Source organism: Rhamphochromis sp. 'chilingali', assembly GCF_963969265.1.
Source record: "Rhamphochromis sp. 'chilingali' genome assembly, chromosome: 3".
NCBI lineage: Eukaryota > Metazoa > Chordata > Actinopteri > Cichliformes > Cichlidae > Rhamphochromis > Rhamphochromis sp. 'chilingali'.
In genome coordinates, this window is record NC_137931.1 from 1,540,961 (window position 1) to 1,560,413 (window position 19,453).

At 43.0% G+C, this 19,453-nt stretch overlaps 1 protein-coding gene across 1 annotated transcript in view; it reads right to left on the reverse strand.

Moving 5' to 3' along the window:
* Positions 1 to 13,285, reverse strand: part of pudp (pseudouridine 5'-phosphatase) — a 145,343-nt gene extending 132,058 nt beyond the window's left edge. The window contains exons 1-3 of the mRNA XM_080876846.1: positions 13,081 to 13,285; positions 12,382 to 12,600; positions 8,461 to 8,690 (exon numbers count right to left, since the gene is read on the reverse strand). Of these exons, the coding sequence (XP_080732972.1) occupies positions 8,461 to 8,690; positions 12,382 to 12,600; positions 13,081 to 13,144 (513 nt within the window). The 5' untranslated portion in view covers positions 13,145 to 13,285. The remainder of the gene's footprint in view (positions 1 to 8,460; positions 8,691 to 12,381; positions 12,601 to 13,080) is intronic.
* Between the last annotated feature and the right edge of the window lie 6,168 nt (positions 13,286 to 19,453).

The following is a 19,453-nucleotide window of genomic DNA, read 5'->3' on the forward strand; positions in this document are numbered from 1 at the left end:
AGAGAAGCTGCAGAGAGGCGTGTAAGACTGCAGCTCTGCTTCCTGGTCCCAACTCTGGATAGTCATATTTTGGGGGGTTTAATAAATTTGTCCATATTTCTAGAAATGAGAGCTGCTCCATCCAAAGTGGGATGGATGCCGTCTCTCATAACAAGACCAGGTTTCCTCCAGAAGGTTTGCCAATTATCTATGAAGCCCACATCGTTTCTGGGACACCACTCAGACAGCCAGCAATTTAAGGAGAACATGCGGCTAAACATGTCGCTCCTGGTCTGATTGGGGAGGGGACCAGAGAAAACTACAGAGTCCGACATTGTTTTAGCAAAGTTGCACATCGATTCAATATTGATTTTAGTGACCTCCGATTGGCGTAACCGGGTGTCATTACTGCCGACGTGAATTACACTGCAAAAACTCAAAATCTTACCAAGTATATTTGTCTTATTTCTAGTCAAAATTATCTCATTACACTTAAAATAAGACACAATCAGCTACAGGGCAACATTTCAGTAAGCTAAAGGAAATTGTTTCAAGACAGTGAATCTTGAAACTAGAGAAAAACTAGAGATTTTTCACTTGTTCCACTGGCAGATTTTTTTCACTTATTTTAAGCTAAAATATCTTGTATTAAGTGAAAAAAATCTGCCAGTGGAACAAGTGAAAAATCTCTAGTTTTTCTCTAGTTTCAAGATTCACTGTCTTGAAACAATTTCCTTTAGCTTACTGAAATGTTGCCCTCTAGCTGATTGTGTCTTATTTTAAGTGTAATGAGATAATTTTGACTAGAAATAAGACAAATATACTTGGTAAGATTTTGAGTTTTTGCAGTGTATGATCTTACTGAATTTACGTTTACCCTTAGCCAGCAGTTTTAAATTTCCTTCAATGTCACCTGCTCTGGCCCCTGGAAGACAACTGACTATGGTTGCCGGTGTCTCTAGCTTCACATGTCTGAGAACAGAATCACCAATTACCAGAGTTTGACCCCCGGCGGGTGTGTCGCCGAGTGTAGTCTTCATTTAGCCCAGAATGGCTAAATGAAGCAATCCCATCCAACTAGCAGCCAATAGCCTGTCTCAGCACAACACGAAAGCTCGCGTCAGCCTGACTTCAAGAACCTCAAGGGCGAACCCATCCAAGCTTTTTAGTAGATACACCCAGGGTATCAATTTGAGCTTCCTATGTCACCTCGTTCTTCAGTTACCACATTCACAAACTTAGGTGTCCACGCCACCCGCCCGTTAGCCCAACGTTGTCACCACAGTACTCCATCAGCTTGACCAACCAGGGAAAAACCGTGCTGGGAAAAAGCATCTGACTGATTTTGTTTTTGCTTTCAGCACATTTTCCAAGCGTATCAATCAAAATTGTAATATTCTGTTTTGTTTTGAATTTTAAAGACAATCTGAGTAAATACAAAATGCTGTTTAATTGATCAAGAGGAAAATCTAACCTGCGTAGTGCAATGTGCAAAAGCATTCTCCCTGTTTATTTTATTTATTTATTTTTAACGTTCTGTGATGTTTACCTGTTGCTAAACAGACAGGAACTCATATAAGCAGCATTCTACTCAATCTAAGAACTCTACCCACGTTCATTCACCCAATCACACATTCATACAGTGCTTTTATCTAACATTCTTACATATACTCACACTCTGTTGATCATATCATGAATAAATAAATCAGAATATTGTTTTTACATGTCATATTTCACACTGGGAGATGAATTAAAGTAAAGGATGAAAGACGGCTGCAGTGAGAAACACACAGACTGAATTACAAGTGAGTTCTCGGAGCATCAGTTGTGTTACCTGTCACCCACTGACAGGTAACACAACTGTGGAACACATGGGATGTCGTACTGAGCAAGAATGTGCCATTTGGCTAATATAGTATGTGCTGCCTTCATTCCTCTGCAATCACACTTCATCCTGTCTGCCTAATATTTTAAATCAGGGGTGTGCAGCTCCAGTCCTGCAGTTTTTAGACGCATCCCTACTCCAACACAGCTGAATCCGATGGTTGGATTCCCTCCTCAGCAGCCATCACGTTTGGCCTGATAACAAACCATTCATTAGATTCAGGTGTGTCGGAACAAGGATGCATCTACACTGTACACGGTTTTTGCTTTTCTATGTTTTCAGAAATAATCTTTGTAGTAAAAATGAAAAGTGAACACAAAAGCTGATAAAGTGGCCTCAGAATGTCAGAAAGTCAGTAGTTTATTTAGTCGCTTATTCGTCACTGATTGTTCTTTTAAAGATTTTTACACCAGGGATGAGACAATACTGCTAAGGACTGACACTAAAAGACAAAACATGCATGTATGATGTACAGATGGCTGACAAAGGAACGACCAACATGTTGGAGCCCTACAGTGATGGCTCTGTTACGCTGCGTGGTTCTTTTCGCTGGTGTAGTTTGCAGCAACCTGTCTCCTTAAAGAAAGGATATCGTCAAATCAACAGAAGTTTTATTTCTGAGCGATAACCTGTAAATAAACATTTCTACCTGGGAACCTGAACACTGATCCAAAGATCTAATGTTACCTCAGGGAAATCTGTCCATCTTCAGTTTAACTGAAGGGTGAAGAAAAGCATCATAATCAAGCTTGGATAAGTAGTGGGTCCAAGTCCATGACACTTCAGTTCAATGTAATTACATTTTTTTATAGACCACCAAATCTTTCGCTTCAAGGCATGTGCAGAGAAGACAGCCCTTATTTATTCTTTTAACAGGTTTTCTTGGAGCTGTGTTCAGGCTTCACTATTGCTCTACAGCAGGATGAAAACACGATCGGAGCATTTCTCCAGGAAAAGTGTTCAACTACAGGGTAACAAAGACCTTCTTTATCCTTGTGAGACGGTGCAGATCAGTTGTTGTTCTCTTCACCCTGATGGCGTTTCGCTTCAATCTCACCGATACAAAAATCCACCTGACCAGCGCAACCAGAATCTACAACCCCAAAAACAGGAGGCTGGATGACACGCACACTGTTGAATCAACAGTAAAATCTACAATGCTTTGGGACTGCACGCTCTGACTGCAGAAACAATGAGCACTTAGCAATTTAAAAATGACCTTGCTACTGAAGCACATTTTCATGCCACCCTTCTACAGAGAACGATGTGCTGGTATAACGGGTGAACGCTAAGCTTTGCCAAAGTAGTAATGAACCAACTGTCCAGATAAAAAAGTTTATGTCTTAACTGAACCCGGTCTGATTATCTGGATGACAAAGCCTCCCCTGAACGATTAATAATTTTCTATCTGTGTGAGCTAAACTAGCTCACGTTCACGTTTCATCAGCTTGCGGCTGCCGAGCACACCTTTGGTAACATCTCCTGTTTCATCAGCCGTGTTACTTCACAGCTGTGAAAAATGTTTCTGTTTCCATCGAAAACAGAGCGCAGCTTTTTCTTTTACTTTGGTGACCTCAGACACGACACCACATTACTCAGCTGTGAGCTACAGTGTTCACCGTGAGGGGGCGTGAGGCTTTCTCTGCCTCCGGTGTTGGGAATATCCCATTAAACTCCACTGTAGGACATGTTTTAAAAATCATTCTGAACAGGACTACAGCTTTTTTACTCCCATATTGAAACAGTGAGAACAGTTACCCACCACGTTACTGACTAAACATTATATGCCTATAACTCTATATGACGAACTACACCGTTGTCCTTTATCTAGCATGTGTCTCAGAGGATTGGAAACACATACAACAGCTGATAAACCAAATGTCTATATTACCAAGTCCGTATCTGTCCACGTGTTTGATAGAGATCTTGCTTTTTGTCCGATTTTCCCATTTTACAGCGCCCTAAAAGGAACGTGCTTTTTCCATCAGAGCTGAGAGGAGGGCAGAAAGAGCTGATAATTGGATGTGTGCTATTACCATACCGCTGCTTCTTGTGTTTACCTCCTACTCTCTCCCTCTGTCTCATGTCTCTGCCGCTAACCCCTCCTCCTCTCCTATGTCACGGAGTGGGAGCCAGGGAGTGACGCATCATCATTCGTTATTCCACTGAACACTCTGTCGATTCCCCTCTGAGCCGCAGTTTCATATCTCATCAAGAAAAATGCCAGCTCTAACAGTGGCTGGCTCCAGATTAAAAAAATCAGGTGCACCATGCCACAGGCAGGCCTATTTGCAGCAAAATGCTTTAAAGGGAGAAGAGTTAGCGATGCATCTATTGGAAGCCACAAATTTCCCTTTAAAATTAGACCGTAAATCCCATTATTGCTACCTTTCTGAAAGGTTTCTGTTTTGTCTACACTGTAGTTTTCATATTATCCACAACCTAATTATAAATGTAGGGTGTGTTGTTAAAATGGCTGCGACGTTTTACTAAAGCTAAGAGTTATACCTTCATGGATGATGCACCTGCAGAACGTGAACATCTGATGTGTGACGTGGAAAACTAGTTTACAACCTCCGTTTACACACAAGTGCTAATAAATAAGTGTCTTACTTCAGCACGTGAATAGCCAATTAGACTGGCAAACTACACATTTCCTAAATAAATATTGTATAATTTATGGAATAAGCACATTTCATTAATTTACTGCATCATTTCTTCTTCTGCAGCAACTTCTGGAAACTGTTTACTCCTTGCAGTGGGAATGTGTGAGGCTCCTATTGGAATAAAGCAAAGACAAAAGCAATGCAACTAGATATCACTGTTCAGTGAAAACTGGGTCATGAGGAGAAATGCTGATTAAATAAAAGCAGGAAACGATATGATTTGCAGAGTGAAACAACACAAACACTGTTAACACTTATGCCGGGCACAGCTGCGGGTTTGAAATTCTGTCTGACAACATAAGATAAAAACTTTTGATGAAGGCAATAAAGCTGCCACATTAATCCAAAGTAATTCTGTTTTATTTTTAATATAAATCATGTCAGAAACGGTGACGTCAAGTAATAAACTGTAACACAAAAGTGATTGCATCAAAATACATTTCAAAACCAAATCAGGCAACAGCAGCCAATGTGCAGCCACGTCTGGATCGCACATGTAATCGGCTACATGTGTCCGAATGAGAGTCGTGTGCCTTTGAGATGATTCGGGGCTTTAATGCCCTCCATCCTGGAGGCGTCTACACGGTGACCATAGTGCTCTGGTACAATCACTCAAAGGAGCGTGGCACGCTCATTTTACATGTTGCCTATTCCATCCCCATCAGCTATTTTTAGAACTGGTTGAATAACAATGTCACTGACTCACTGCTAGAAGTTTGTTATTTACTCTCCACTTTCCTCCTACCTGCTGCCAACGTTGCTGCAAACGTAACACAAACTAAATGCTCACAGCAAAGCTCTTGTTGACGTTCATTATCAATACACTATTCATCTCTTCTACACAAATCAACAACGCGAACATGATAAAAACACTGCATGTAATTTTGACCCCATTTACTCTCAAACTGACACAGACTGACACTCATTGCTGGCTTATTGCAACTGACTGCAAACAGTTGCAGACCTGGTTCATTCTTCAAAGCAGGGAGCAACAACATCACAAGCTGATTGCACACCACAGTTGTAAAATCTTCATATATATAAACTACAGGACATGTATGCACACAGTTCAGGTTTTCATAGTAGAATATGTAGCGGAAGTGAGTGGTTACAAGTGGCTACAGGTTACAGTAGCCAACCAACAAATGCATAAAGTGCACCCACATTTCACTTCATAGAATGAAAATGTTTGTTTTGTTGTTGCTTTCGTTTCATTTGCACTTTTCATGTTTCCAAGCCAACGGTGTCATTTATTGGTCATTTCTATAAAGCCAGGAAAATCATTCAAATGGAGAATTATTTGCATTAGTGTTGAATGTGATGAGTAATGCGTGTGGGCATCTGTTAATAAGAAATATTTCACATAAAAGATTCTTTCCACATTAAAATGCAGTAACCTCTTCAGGCTTTATGTTCCAAGGATATGTTGCCAGTTCAACGTTTGTTCCTGGCTGTCCTGAACAAAAGTGAAGACAGTAAATGTGCTAGTTGAAGGCAGGGCTTAGAAAAGGGCAACATCCTTGGTCTGATTCACGACAGTCAAAGCAAAAATCTGAATAAAATCCATTCACAAGCAAAGGACAACTCCGTTTAGACTCAGCTTTAAAGTGTAGCAGCAGAATTACCACTGAGTATCCTCGCGTACAGCATGGGAGCGATTTTAGAAGAAACAAGTGAAGAACAGCATCGTGCAGATGCTGACAAAGGGTAGTAATTTCAACATGATAAATGAAAACTTGTGACAGAAATCTAGATGCTATTACACAGCCTCCCCAACCAGGAAATTCAACCCAGCAAAAAAGACAAGACTCCTGTTTCCACAGGGAAAAACTGAAGTAAACTAAAAGTTGGAAGAGCATTTCCTCAGTGCTGAAAGCTCCAGGGTTCAAAGGTGACATTCAGCTCGCATTACTTCCACCAGTGTTCCCTCCAGTCAGCAGTTACAGAGTCCAGTATTCTGGGTAAGTCTTTGTAATAGGGTTTTTGTTCCATATGGACTCCGTGTGTAAAGGCCTGGCATGTTCCTGCATCTCTGAAAGTGTTGGAGTGATTGTTTTGGCTGTGGTCACCTCTCTGATCAAGGTTCCACCTCTGGTGGCTCCTGGTACTCCAACACCTCTTCTATTTTACAGAGGTGACTGTGTCTCTGGGACCAGTCAAAGCAGTAGGAACAGTCTCTGTCTATTTGTCCAAAACCAGTGCTAATCAGAGAGGAGACACAGAACCATCTGATTGGTCGAGTTAGCTAATACAAACAGCAAAAGCCTTCATGTAACCTCGAGGTTATCTGCTACTCCAGCAGTGTCTGTAAGTCAATGCACGCTTCAGCTGAGCACATATTCTGTGATCATTATCATGCGCCTTTCTGAGAAGGATTAAAAATGCTGCTTAGGTTTACTCTCCAAGATAAATTTTTATGAATATGTACGTAATATTGTACCTACATGAAATGAAGGGTTCATAGCTACAATGAACATCCCTGAACACATATTGAATCGGTGTAATAATCAGCAGCAGATTTAACGTGTGGTCTAGAGTGAGAGTGTTATCATAAAGTAGGTCAGCTCTCACTGTTATTTGGTTCTTTTAGGGAGATATTTGGCAGCTATTTTTGACTGACTCAACGCTGCAAATGGCTTCCAGAGTGCCTGAAAATATATCTTAAACAGCCCATGAACCCTGAAAGCTTCCCACTTTTGATCAAAGTGCTGCAGAAGATGTGTGTGCCTGTCAGTGCAGAGAGCGGCTGACATTAGGTCCTGTCTGCATTACTGCAAATGGAACACATTAGCTGCAAATAAAAAGCTCCTGGCTGACACACTGGCACATTGTGTGACTTACTGTTGACTGCAGTTCTACTGCAGTACTGAAGATGCATCTTTCATCTCTGGGATCATATTTTCTACATATGACTTTCATCCAGTGTGTGGAATCAGCTCAGCGTTAGTGGACTGTGCTGAGCACACACGTCCTGTGCCAACGTCTCCTCAGTAGCACCATTCATTTTTAGCATTTTTCAACTCAATTGAATTTAACTGTATTTACACGGCACCGAATCACAACAGCAGTGTCCTCACACAAAGGTGTTGCAGGAAGGAGGCTTGAAAATATCAGTTCTCCCTGTTTCAGCATTTGATGTGATCCTTTGTAAATTCTTTTTGCAAAGCAGCCCAACAGTGGTTTCTGTTGATAACCACTGTTTATTCATTTATTTATTTAGTTTGTCTCTCAGTTTGAATTTGAGAACTTGCAGTACAGGAAATCCTCTGATGTGACGACGTTTCAGTGGATTGTTCTCGCTCGTTACCGTGTTCTACATCCTGAAATAACTCTTTATGAGACACAAAGATATTTGTGCCAGAAACATCTTTAAAGATCATTAAAGAGAAGAATAGCGAGTTAGTGAGTATCAGTGCCTGTCTGTGTGTTTTCAATGTATTAGCAGCACTGCGGACACACACACACACACACACACACACACACACACACACACACACACACACACACACACACACACACACACACACACACACACTATATAAACGCACTGGATCAAACATTTCGAGGCAAAGCAGACAAGAATGTTTTTCTAACTGTAAAGATTTTGTTCCACCTGCTGATAATAAATATCGTTCACCTGCACACAAAAATCATCTCATTAATAGAAAATCATGTTGCTATTATCTATTACATGAAAATCTAAGACAACTAAAAATTATAATAAGAGGACAAAAAAAACTATTTTTTGAAACATTGTTTTAATATTAATTATTTTAAATAATATTTCACTATCTAATTATAAACGTAAAGAACTTTTGGTTCCTATTTTTGAAGAGTTTTGTGAAAAAACAAAAACAAATGTTACAAAATAGATTTTTGTTACTTTGATCTCGAATGCTGCGAATGACGAACAGACGGTGCACTCCTCACCTTCTCCGGAGGAGCTGGGGGATTGAACCGGCCGGCACACACCAGGAAGGAGTCCGGCTGAGGTTTGCCATTCTTCACATCTGGATCGTCACCCAGGACAATGTGATCAAAGACAGCGAAGAACTCTTTGTGTTGACTCGTCTTCAATTTGAACGTCACGCCGGCTGAGCTGGTTGCCACTGCAGTGGGGATTTTGTGCTTCTGCAGATGACGCACAAGTTTCTCCACACCTGGTGGTACATGCGTTGCAGAATTAGTCTTAATGTAGGAATAATATACTGGTTCACCAATTTACAGGATAACATTAAAACATTAATTAACAAAGTGTTTTGTTAATTAAGAAATATTCCCAACATGTATTCCCCTGCAGAGCATAACAGTCATTTTTTCTTTTTAAGTTTGAAATTTGGACTTCAGGTTGTGCAGGGGAAGAAATGTGTCTGTTTGATGGTTACTGAGTGGTGATTTAATGCGTTTCACATGGATAATTTTTACCTGTGACCTATAAAAAGTGCTGCCTTCAAGAGCACATGAATTTATTTATACTGTTTTCCAGTTACTGAGAGATGTTTCCTGCCCCCTGATGTCATATACAGGGACAGACGCTGATGTGGAAATATTCAGAGACCTTGTTGGACGAAGCAGTGTGGTGCTGACTGTCACAGTGAGCTTCAAAGGCAGGTGTAACCAGGCCCTCTGCATCCCAACATTAACAGTTATTCTGATTGTTTTTCTATTCCTTCAGAATTTTCCGATTGCTCCTCGTCTCCTGCTCTGGGATGTCGCACTCGAGCTTCAGCTCAAGTGCATCAACTATAATCATAGACGAGGTTCCTAACAAGACACAACGAACTGAGGGTGCACGTGACGCAACATCAGCTAAACAGCTTGTAAGAAAGATGGTTTTTCATGAAATTCCCAACATTTCACTCAGAAAAGCTTTTAACACCATGTTTTTGTTGCTAGTTGAATCTGTGCTAGGAGGTGGCGGTGAAGGAGTACTACAGGAGTACAACTGGAGTACTACAGGAGTACCAAACAACACATGGCACAAGAAGACAAATAGTTACCATCCTGGTGGCTCACCTGGTTGATAATCGTGTGTGTATGTTTCAGGGTTTTGTTTTCATATTTGTGCCGCTGCACAGCCTTTGCCTACATTTGCCTACATCTCAGACCCAGCTGAAACAACACTGGGAGTGAGAATGACAACAGGTGAAAGCAGAAATCCAGTACTTATGATCAAGTACCTGTAAGGGATACTTTTATACAGACTTTTATATATGTATTTTATATATGTATAAAATACATATATATGTATATATGTATTTCAGAAAGACTGAGGTTCATGTGCAGAAATCCAGACATCTGTGTGCTCTTAAAGGCGTGTAGATCAGAGCCTGACTTTTCTGATGCACGTTATTTTAAAACTCCGCTTTAGTTTTCAGTCAAAACACACACATTACAAATTCAGCTACACTATGATGACTGAGAAACAATCCCCTTGGCTCCAGACGTCTTTATTTTATTGTACGAAACTTGCCCCAAAATTTCATTTGGTTTTGAATAACATTCATCTGGTATCACTTTTCCACACGCGAGATCTGCACAGAGCCGAGGGCTAAGGTATATGGCACACTCTCACAGCTCACTGGAGATCATCTAGGAATGGACCTAATTCCTGGTTTTAATGAGTCGTGCAGTAAACATCATTTCTGTCATTTGATTGAGAGCAGTGATTCTCAAACAGTAGGATGAGCCTAAGAGGATCATGCATTTCTCCAAGAAACAATTCAAGTCTTTATATTGTTTAAAAAGAAATATTAAAAGTATGTCCGTGTTTGTAATAACGACTGATCTGATATAATGCATGATCAAGCTGCTTTTTGAATATCTCACACAACACAGAACAGGACTTAGTTTGGAGAGAGCTGGTAATGGTTTGTGTCATGTGGGGAACATCCCACTGTGTCTGGTGACATTATTCCTGCAGCAGACGAAAACTGGAATTTGTTGGTGTTGTTACTTCAAATAATGAACGTCGTTTTCTCCCCGTCTCCGACTGCAGGTATGTCAGTAGATTTATAGCATTTGATTGCTGAGCACCAAAACTATTGAAACACTTGTAACCACATAGAAACTTGATACCTAAGCATCCTTGAATGATCCATTACCCGTGTGCTGTTGGCCCTGATTCCACATTAGTCCTTATTTTCAAGAGAGACCTGGCACATGTGGACTGTGTGAGGTCTGAAGTCTTTTAAAAACAGAAACAGATCACGTGCTGAAAAGCATCAGACGGCCAAAGCTTATCACTGGGAAACCTTCACCATCAAACGAAATGAATGCCAGATCAAACGAGCTGTTCTCAGCTAGTCGAGTTAAAGTTGATAGTTTTGATTATAACGCTGCCTCGCTGCAGTCTTGACTCTTTTCTGCCAAATACTTTTGGGAAAAAATCTTTTTTCTTGTGACAAACTGCTCAGAGAAAAGGTTGATGACCATGGTCATGCACTCAGTACAAAGTGAGGAAAGTCGTATGATTCAAAATATTTGAGTTTAAATTTCACAAACCATTTGATATTCAAACAGTGTTCAGGTGAAACTTTGTATTTTATACCTTCGTTTACGGTGTTTTCATTCAGCTGTATTAATGACTGCAGGCAAAAATACACTTTTATTTGGAAATTTATTTGTTTATTGGAATTCTTATTAATTTTAACAGTTTTCAGTGTTGACACTTGGGGGAGTGAAACTAGCAAGAAAGTAGCTCTGAGCGCAGTTATTTGTCTTCTTTTAGTGTTATTTTAACACATTTTTGTGAGTTAAATAACAAACTGGCATTGTGTTAAATATTTAACTATTCTGAACATGTCCGTTTACATCTGGCTCTATAAACCCTGAAAAAGTGTTGAAACCAACTCTGTGAGAGTTAATTCAACACTGAAACAAAAATGCATTAAAGCTCTTGTGTAACATGGGCAGTGTGATAGGCTCCGGTCTAAGAACACACGGGAGAAGTCATCCACTGGTCAGAGTCTGTTTGGCTGTGATTCAAGCCTCTCGTGCCCAGTAATGGATATCATGTTTAATCCACACAAAGCAGAAAACATGTGATCAAAGTTCTTCTTGTGTCACTGTGGGGTCACATATACAGTTGGCAGAAGATCAAACCTCTAGACCTAAACTGGAGTCCACTCAAACTAAACTACTTACTGACATGTATAAAAAGCTCCAAGATTAGCAGAGTCCCTGCTGTTCATCCACTCATGAACATCTGTCATGTGTTGACCTGCAGCTGGACTAAGCTCTGCCCACTAAAGCGATGTTTCCCTGTTTAACAATGACCGTCAGCAGCACCAGCCTGTAAGAGCAGACAAGGAGCGTCTGTGAAAGGTTTCACTAAGCCTGTGTTTAGTAGCATTAGCAGCACAAATGAAATCCTGTCTGCAATAATTTAATTATGACACGGCTTTCTGGATGAAATCCAGGGAGTTGTTGGTGTATGTGATTATGAACTGCCAGTGTAATGTAACACAAATGGACACGTGATGGATGCGCGTCTGTGTCTGACTTCTAATGTTCATGCAGGTGTTTACAGGTGTCCAGCAGCTATCACACTGGATGAGAGGAGCCTTCGGTCACAACACTTCCACACACTGGTATGATTCACACACAGAACGAGCAGCACTCCTACCTGAAGATCCACAGCCTACACAATACCCAATGAAAGGCAGTTTAAATTACGTGTGTTTTTACTGTTTGCTATTGTCCCGTTTGGACGCTCAGTTTCCTCCTACAGGAGACAATAAAGTAGCCTTAGCTTAGCACAAACAGCTGCATCTTACTGCTGTTTGTCTGCTCAGAGAAAGCTGGAAAACACAGTAACTGATGTCAAATGTCAGGGTAAGTCAGATTTACCTGGCATGAGTTTAGCAGAGGGAAAGATCTTTTCTTGTATTTGTCTGCTTTCAGCAAGCAGCTCCTCAGCTGTCATGGGGAGCTGCAGCCTATCACGGATCATCTGGGCAGCATCCAGAGCCTTCTTCCCCATCACTGACGTCTTCACGTCCCATGTGTACTGCTTTCCAAACCGGTCACATATTTCCTGGAAGGACACGGTGTAAAGTCGCTCGGTGTCTACAATGAGGAAATAAACAGCTTTTACTTAAATGTCACTGAACATTGTGTTCACCACAAACCTACAGGTACACAAACAAACGAGCACATCTGACCTGATGACATTATCAGTGTTTAACATTCATTAAAACCCATTTAAAACAGGCCAAACGCCGGTATCATCTTAGGCAGAATCATTTGCCAGGTATAAGTAACTTAGTTACAGAGTCTGCGTTTAGTGGTAACACAAGTTTACTTACACTCGTGTAAAGACTGGTTTGTTTTATGGTAAACAAGTTGATAGCACAGACTGGTGGTTTAGATTTGTGCCGAATTCAACATCACATATATAAAAACTTTACACGACACATCAGTAATGTTTTTCCACGGGCTGCGGTGGACCGGGTCTTCACCAGACTCGAACACGACTCGAGTGAATGAATGGATTTCAGCACTTAAAACACAACATCACCAGAAGAAGATAAAAATGCGTTTCAGGACCTAATAACAATCCATCCATGTCAAAAATGACACGGTCCACAGGTTTGTAGCTGCCGTGGGACATGTTTCACTTGTGACTGTAGTTCCGCGTGGCCGGAGCAGGACAACCAAAACTCAGCCAGATGTTCGCGTCACGAAACAAATAGCGGCCAAACGCGCGTTTCCACCAACGTCCCCTCACAGACAGCTGCCACACGGTTCCTTATTGTAAACATCTGGTTATAAATAACAAGCCTTTCTGCATTGCTCTCTAAATAAAATATTCGGTCTTCTCATGAATACTTTTTCGATGACCCAGAGCAATGGATTGTGGGAAATGAAGTCCACACGAACCTTTTACAGCAGGGATGTAAAATTGATGCCAAAATTGGGACACTATGTTAAAAGTGAGGGACTTTTAACTAATATTGACTATATATGAGATTTACAGCTTTTCCCACTGATATAAACCTGCCACGACTCATTCAAAAGTAATAGATAACAGACAGAAATCTTTCTGTTTTTCACTTTTCATCAGTTTGTTATTTTCAGTTTGAGCTCAAACAGCATGGTAACAGACTCCTGTTGGGATTGCACTTCCTTTTATTCTTCTCCCAGACTGAAAGGCGAGTTTCACTCATCCAGCCCGCTTAGAATGAAAGACCGCGGTAAAGTGAGCCGTCATTTGTGAGCCGCGGTCAAGCCAGCCGCCTCCTATCCGCCGCATAAATTTCCTTGCGCTTTTACACCAGTCTTTACGGTAGCGCCTTTTCGCTTTATGTGCTGATTGAAAGACTATACCCGCGCGCGCACAAATTACAATGTAGCAGCCCGATACAGTCAATACAATTATGGAAATGTCAGAAATTCATTAAAAATCATCCTGAGTAGTTGAGGTCCAACTTTCAACACATCCCCCCTCTGGGACACCTACTGTACCTGTGTGCCAGGTTTCACCCAGATTTACTGTAGAATTCCTCAGAAATTAAAGGGTACTTGTATTCAATGCAATACAGCCAATACACTACAATTGTGTCAATTTTCAAAAATTCATTAAAAATCATCCTGAGTAGTTGATGTCCAACTTTCAACACATCCCCCCTCTGGGACACCTACTGTACCTGTGTGCCAAGTTTCATCCAGATTTACTGTAGAATTCCTCAGAAATTAATGGACATTTATATGCAATTCAATACAGCCAATACACTACAATTATGGAAATTTCAGAAATTCATTAAAAATCATCCTGAGTAGTTGAGGTCCAACTTTCAACACATCCCTCCTCCGGGAAACCTGCTGTACGTCTGGGCCAAGTTTCAGCCAGATTTACTGTAATATTCTTCAGAAATTGCAGGGAACTTATGTTCAGTGCAAGAAAGGCTGAAAGACAACCACCACTGAACAAGACACACAAGCTGAAACGTCAAGACTGGGCCAAGAAATATCTCAAGACTGGTTTTTCTAAGGTTTTATGGACTGATGAAATGAGAGTGAGTCTTGATGGGCCAGATGGATGGGCCCGTGGCTGGATTGGTAAAGGGCAGATAGCTCCAGTCTGACTCAGACGCCAGCAAGGTGGAGGTGGAGTACTGGTTTGGGCTGGTATCATTAAAGATGAGCTTGTGGGGCCTTTTCGGGTTGAGGATGGAGTCAAGCTCAACTCCCAGTCCTACTGCCAGTTTCTGGAAGACACCTTCTTCAAGCAGTGGTACAGGAAGAAGTCTGCATCCTTCAAGAAAAACATGATTTCCATGCAGGACAATGCTCCATCACACGCGTCCAAGTACTCCACAGCGTGGCTGGCAAGAAAGGGTATAAAAGAAGAAAAACTAATGACATGGCCTCCTTGTTCACCTGATCTGAACCCCATTGAGAACCTGTGGTCCATCATCAAATGTGAGATTTACAAGGAGGGAAAACAGCACACCTCTCTGAACAGTGTCTGGGAGGCTGTGGTTGCTGCTGCACGCAATGTTGATGGTGAACAGATCAAAACACTGACAGAATCCATGGATGGCAGGCTTTTGAGTGTCCTTGCAAAGAAAGGTGGCTATATTGGTCGCTGATTTGTTTTTGTTTTGTTTTTGAATGTCGGCGAGGATTCCGCACGGCACTCCCCTCCATTCACCTCGCGAATCTCCGCTCTCTTCCAAACAAAGTCGACGAATTACTGCTCTTAAACCGGACTAACAAGGACTTTGCACGCTCTGCTGCCCTCTGCTTCACTGAAACCTGGCTCAGTGAGCGAGTCCCAGACGCTGTCTTAAATCTGCCGGGCTTCCAACTTCACCGGGCGGACCGCGAAACAGAGCTCTCAGGGAAAACAAAGGGTGGTGGAGTCTGCTTCTACATTAATGAAGGTTGGTGTACTGATGTCACAGTGTTACAGAAACACTGCAGCCCACACTTGGAAAGTTTTCTCATCAACTGTAAACCTTTTTATTCACCGCGGGAGTTTTCTTCCTTCATGCTGGTCGGAGTTTACATCCCTCCACAGGCCAACGCGAACAACGCACTGGGCGAGCTGGCTGACCAGATTACTACCCTGGAGAGGAAATTCCCGGATTCCTTTACAATTATTCTTGGGGATTTTAACAGAGCAAACCTAAACCACGAACTCCCTAAATACAGACAGCATATAGACTGCCCCACCAGGGACAACATCACACTGGATCACTGCTACACCACTCTAAAAGATGCCTATCGCTCTGTGCCCCGGGCAGCTTTGGGACATTCTGATCACTGCATGGTCCATCTTATTCCAGTTTATAGGCAAAAACTCAAACGTGCGAAGCCTGTAGTCAAAACTGTGAAGAAGTGGACTAACACAGCAAAGCAGGAACTGCAGGACTGTTTCGACTGCACTGATTGGACTGTTTTTGAAGCTGCATCTGAGAACCTAGATGAGCTCACGGACACTGTGACATCAAACATCAGTTTCTGTGAAGACGTGTGTGTGCCAACAAAGACCTTTTGCACATACAACAACAATAAACCATGGTTCACTCCTAAACTCCAACATCTTCGCAAGGCCAAGGAGGACGCCTACAGAAGTGGTGACAGGGTCCTGTACAAGCAAGCCAGGAACACACTGACCAAGGAGATCAAAGCAGCTAAAAGCATCTACTCCCAGAAGCTGGAAGAACGGCTCTCAGCCAACGACCCTGCATCAGTGTGGAGGGGCCTGCAGGAAATCACCAGCTACAGACGCCCCCCACCCACTGTTGAAGCAAACAAAGACCTGGCCAACGAGTTAAACACTTTCTATTGCAGGTTTGAGACGGACAGACTCCCACGCCCCACCCTCCCCTCCCCAGGGACATTGCTTCAGACATTGACCCCCAACACACCTTCCACCTCTCCCCCCTTCACCCTGCCCCTCCCCAATCAAGACTCAACGACCACCCCCACCCTCCCCAATCCAGACTCAACGACCACCACCACCCTCTCCATCCCAGACTCAACGACCTCCACCACACCTCTCACCCCCCTTTCCTCCTCCCTGAAACTAAGAATACACACTCAGGATGTGAGCCGACTATTCCAGAAACAGAAGCCCAGGAAAGCCCCCGGACCAGATGGCGTCTCACCCTCCTGCCTCAAAACCTGTGCTGAACAGCTGGCTCCCATCTTTACTCGCATCTTCAACAGATCCCTGGAGCTGTGTGAAGTTCCCTCCTGCTTCAAACGCTCCACCATCATCCCTGTTCCCAAGAAACCCACCATCACAGGACTGGATGACTACAGACCTGTCGCCTTGACGTCTGTGGTCATGAAATCCTTCGAACGACTGGTGTTAGCCCATCTGAAAGACATTACAGGCCACCAGCTGGACCCTCTGCAGTTTGCCTACCGGGCAAACAGGTCGGTGGATGATGCAGTGAACATGGGGCTGCATTACATCCTGCAACACCTTGACCGCCCGGGAACTTATGCCAGGGTCTTGTTTGTGGACTTTAGTTCGGCTTTTAACACCATTGTGCCTGAACTTCTTTCCTCCAAACTCTCCCAGCTCAGCGTGTCACCAGCTACCTGTCAGTGGATCACCAGCTTCCTGACAGACAGAAAGCAACAAGTGAGGCTGGGGGAGATCACCTCTGAAACCCGGTCCCTCAGTATTGGTGCCCTCAAGGATGTGTCCTCTCACCACTACTGTTCTCCCTCTACACTAACGACTGCACCTCCAAGAACTCGGCTGTCAAACTCCTAAAGTTTGCAGATGACACCACTGTCATTGGCCTCATTCAAGATGGTGATGAGTCTGCATACCGGCAGGAAGTTGAGCAGCTGGTACTCTGGTGCAGTCAGCACAATCTGGAGCTGAACACTCTTAAGACTGTAGAGATGACAGTGGACTTCAGGAGACATCCCTCAACTCTGCTCCCCCTCACCATATCAGACAGCCCTGTGTCGACTGTGAAGACCTTCAAGTTCCTGGGTACAACCATCTCCCAGGACCTGAAGTGGGAGACCAACATCAACTCCATCCTCAAAAAGACCCAGCAGAGGATGTACTTCCTGAGACAACTGGGGAAGTACAGTCTTCCACAGGAGCTGCTGATCCAGTTCTACACTGCGGTCATTGAGTCTGTCCTGTGCTCCTCCATCACAGTCTGGTATGGAGCAGCCACTAAACAGGACAGGAGCAGACTGCAGCGGACTGTACGGGCAGCAGAAAGGATCATCAGCGCCCCCCTGCCCTCCATCCAGGATCTGTACCTCTCAAGAACCAGGAAACGGGCAGGGAAAATCATCGCAGACCCCTCACACCCTGCACACAGACTTTTTGATCTGCTGCCCTCTGGCAGACGGTACAGAAGCCTGCAGACCAGGACCACCCGACACAGGAACAGTTTCTTTCCCCTCGCCATCTCCCTTCTTAACAGTTGACCTGTCACACTGCTCCCACTGCCAGACTGCAACTGCACCTTATGTACATTTTGTAGTATTCATTCCACCTCATTCATTTCTGTATTTTATGTATATAAGTTTAGATTCGTTATTTATAGTTGGTTTACACAGCTTTGTGTATGTATGTGTAATGTGTATATATAGACACTTGTGTGTGTGTGTGTGTGTGTGTGTGTGTGTGTGTGTGTGTGTGTGTGTGTGTGTGTGTGTGTGTGTGTGTGTGTGTGTGTGTGTGTGTGTGAGATTTACATTGCTGTGCTTGAGAGCCACCATCTACCAGAACCAAATTCCCTGTATGTGTCTGCACATATACTTGGCCAATAAACACGATTCTGATTCTGATTCTGATTCTGAGATGTATATTTGTGAATGTGGAGATGTTATATTGGTTTCACTGGTAAAAATAAATAATTGAAATGGGTATGTATTTGTTTTTTGTTAAGTTGCCTAATAATTATGCACAGTAATAGTCACCTGCACACACAGATATCCCCCTAAAATAGCTAAAACTAAAAACAAACTAAAAACTACTTCCAAAAACATTCAGCTTTGATATTAATGAGTTTTTTGGGTTCATTGAGAACATGGTTGTTGTTCAATAATAAAATTATTCCTCAAAAATACAACTTGCCTAATAATTCTGCACTCCCTGTAGGTCTGTTGACAGAGCTCTGTACAGGTCTGCTCGAGCTGACCTGAAAAGGGGTCCCACCTGTCCAGCAACAACACATGGCATGGAATAATAGACATCATAAACCACAGAGGCAGAACTGTGAAAACAGAAAACCTGAGTGTGCAGCTAGCAGAGGACATAAACAGCTTCTTCGCCCGCTTTGAAACACCACAACAGCAGCATTCATCTGCCTCAGCCCTGCTCCCATCCTCATCCTCACCTGGTTCCTGCACCGCTCCATTCACTGTAACGGAGCACGATGTCAGATGTGTGTTCCTAGCAGTGAACCCCAGGAAGGCGTCCAGACGGAATAAGTGGTAAAGTGCTAAGACCATGTGCCCACCAGCTCACCCTCATCTCCACCAGAATCTTCAACCTCTCACTGGATGAAGCAGCCATCCCATCCTGTCTAAAATCAGCCACAATCATCCCAGTACCAAAGAAGTCTCCCATCACCAGCCTGAACTATTATTGCCCTGTGGCCCTCACACCGGTAATCATGAAATGCTTTGAGAGACTAGTCCTTCAGCACACCAAGGATTACCTCCCCCCAGAATTCGACACCCACCAGTTTGCATACCGTGCAAACAGATTCACAGAAGATGCCATCACCCTCCACTCGGTGCTGAGTCACCTAGAACAGCGGCAGAGCTACGCCAGAATGCTCTTTGTGGACTACAGCTCACCCTTCCACCACTCGCCCATTGAGAGCCTACTAACTTACTGCATCACAGTATGGTACAGCAGCTGCACTAAGGCGGATAGAGCCACCCTCCCAGCATGTTTGCAATGAGTAGGAGATGCTCTGTA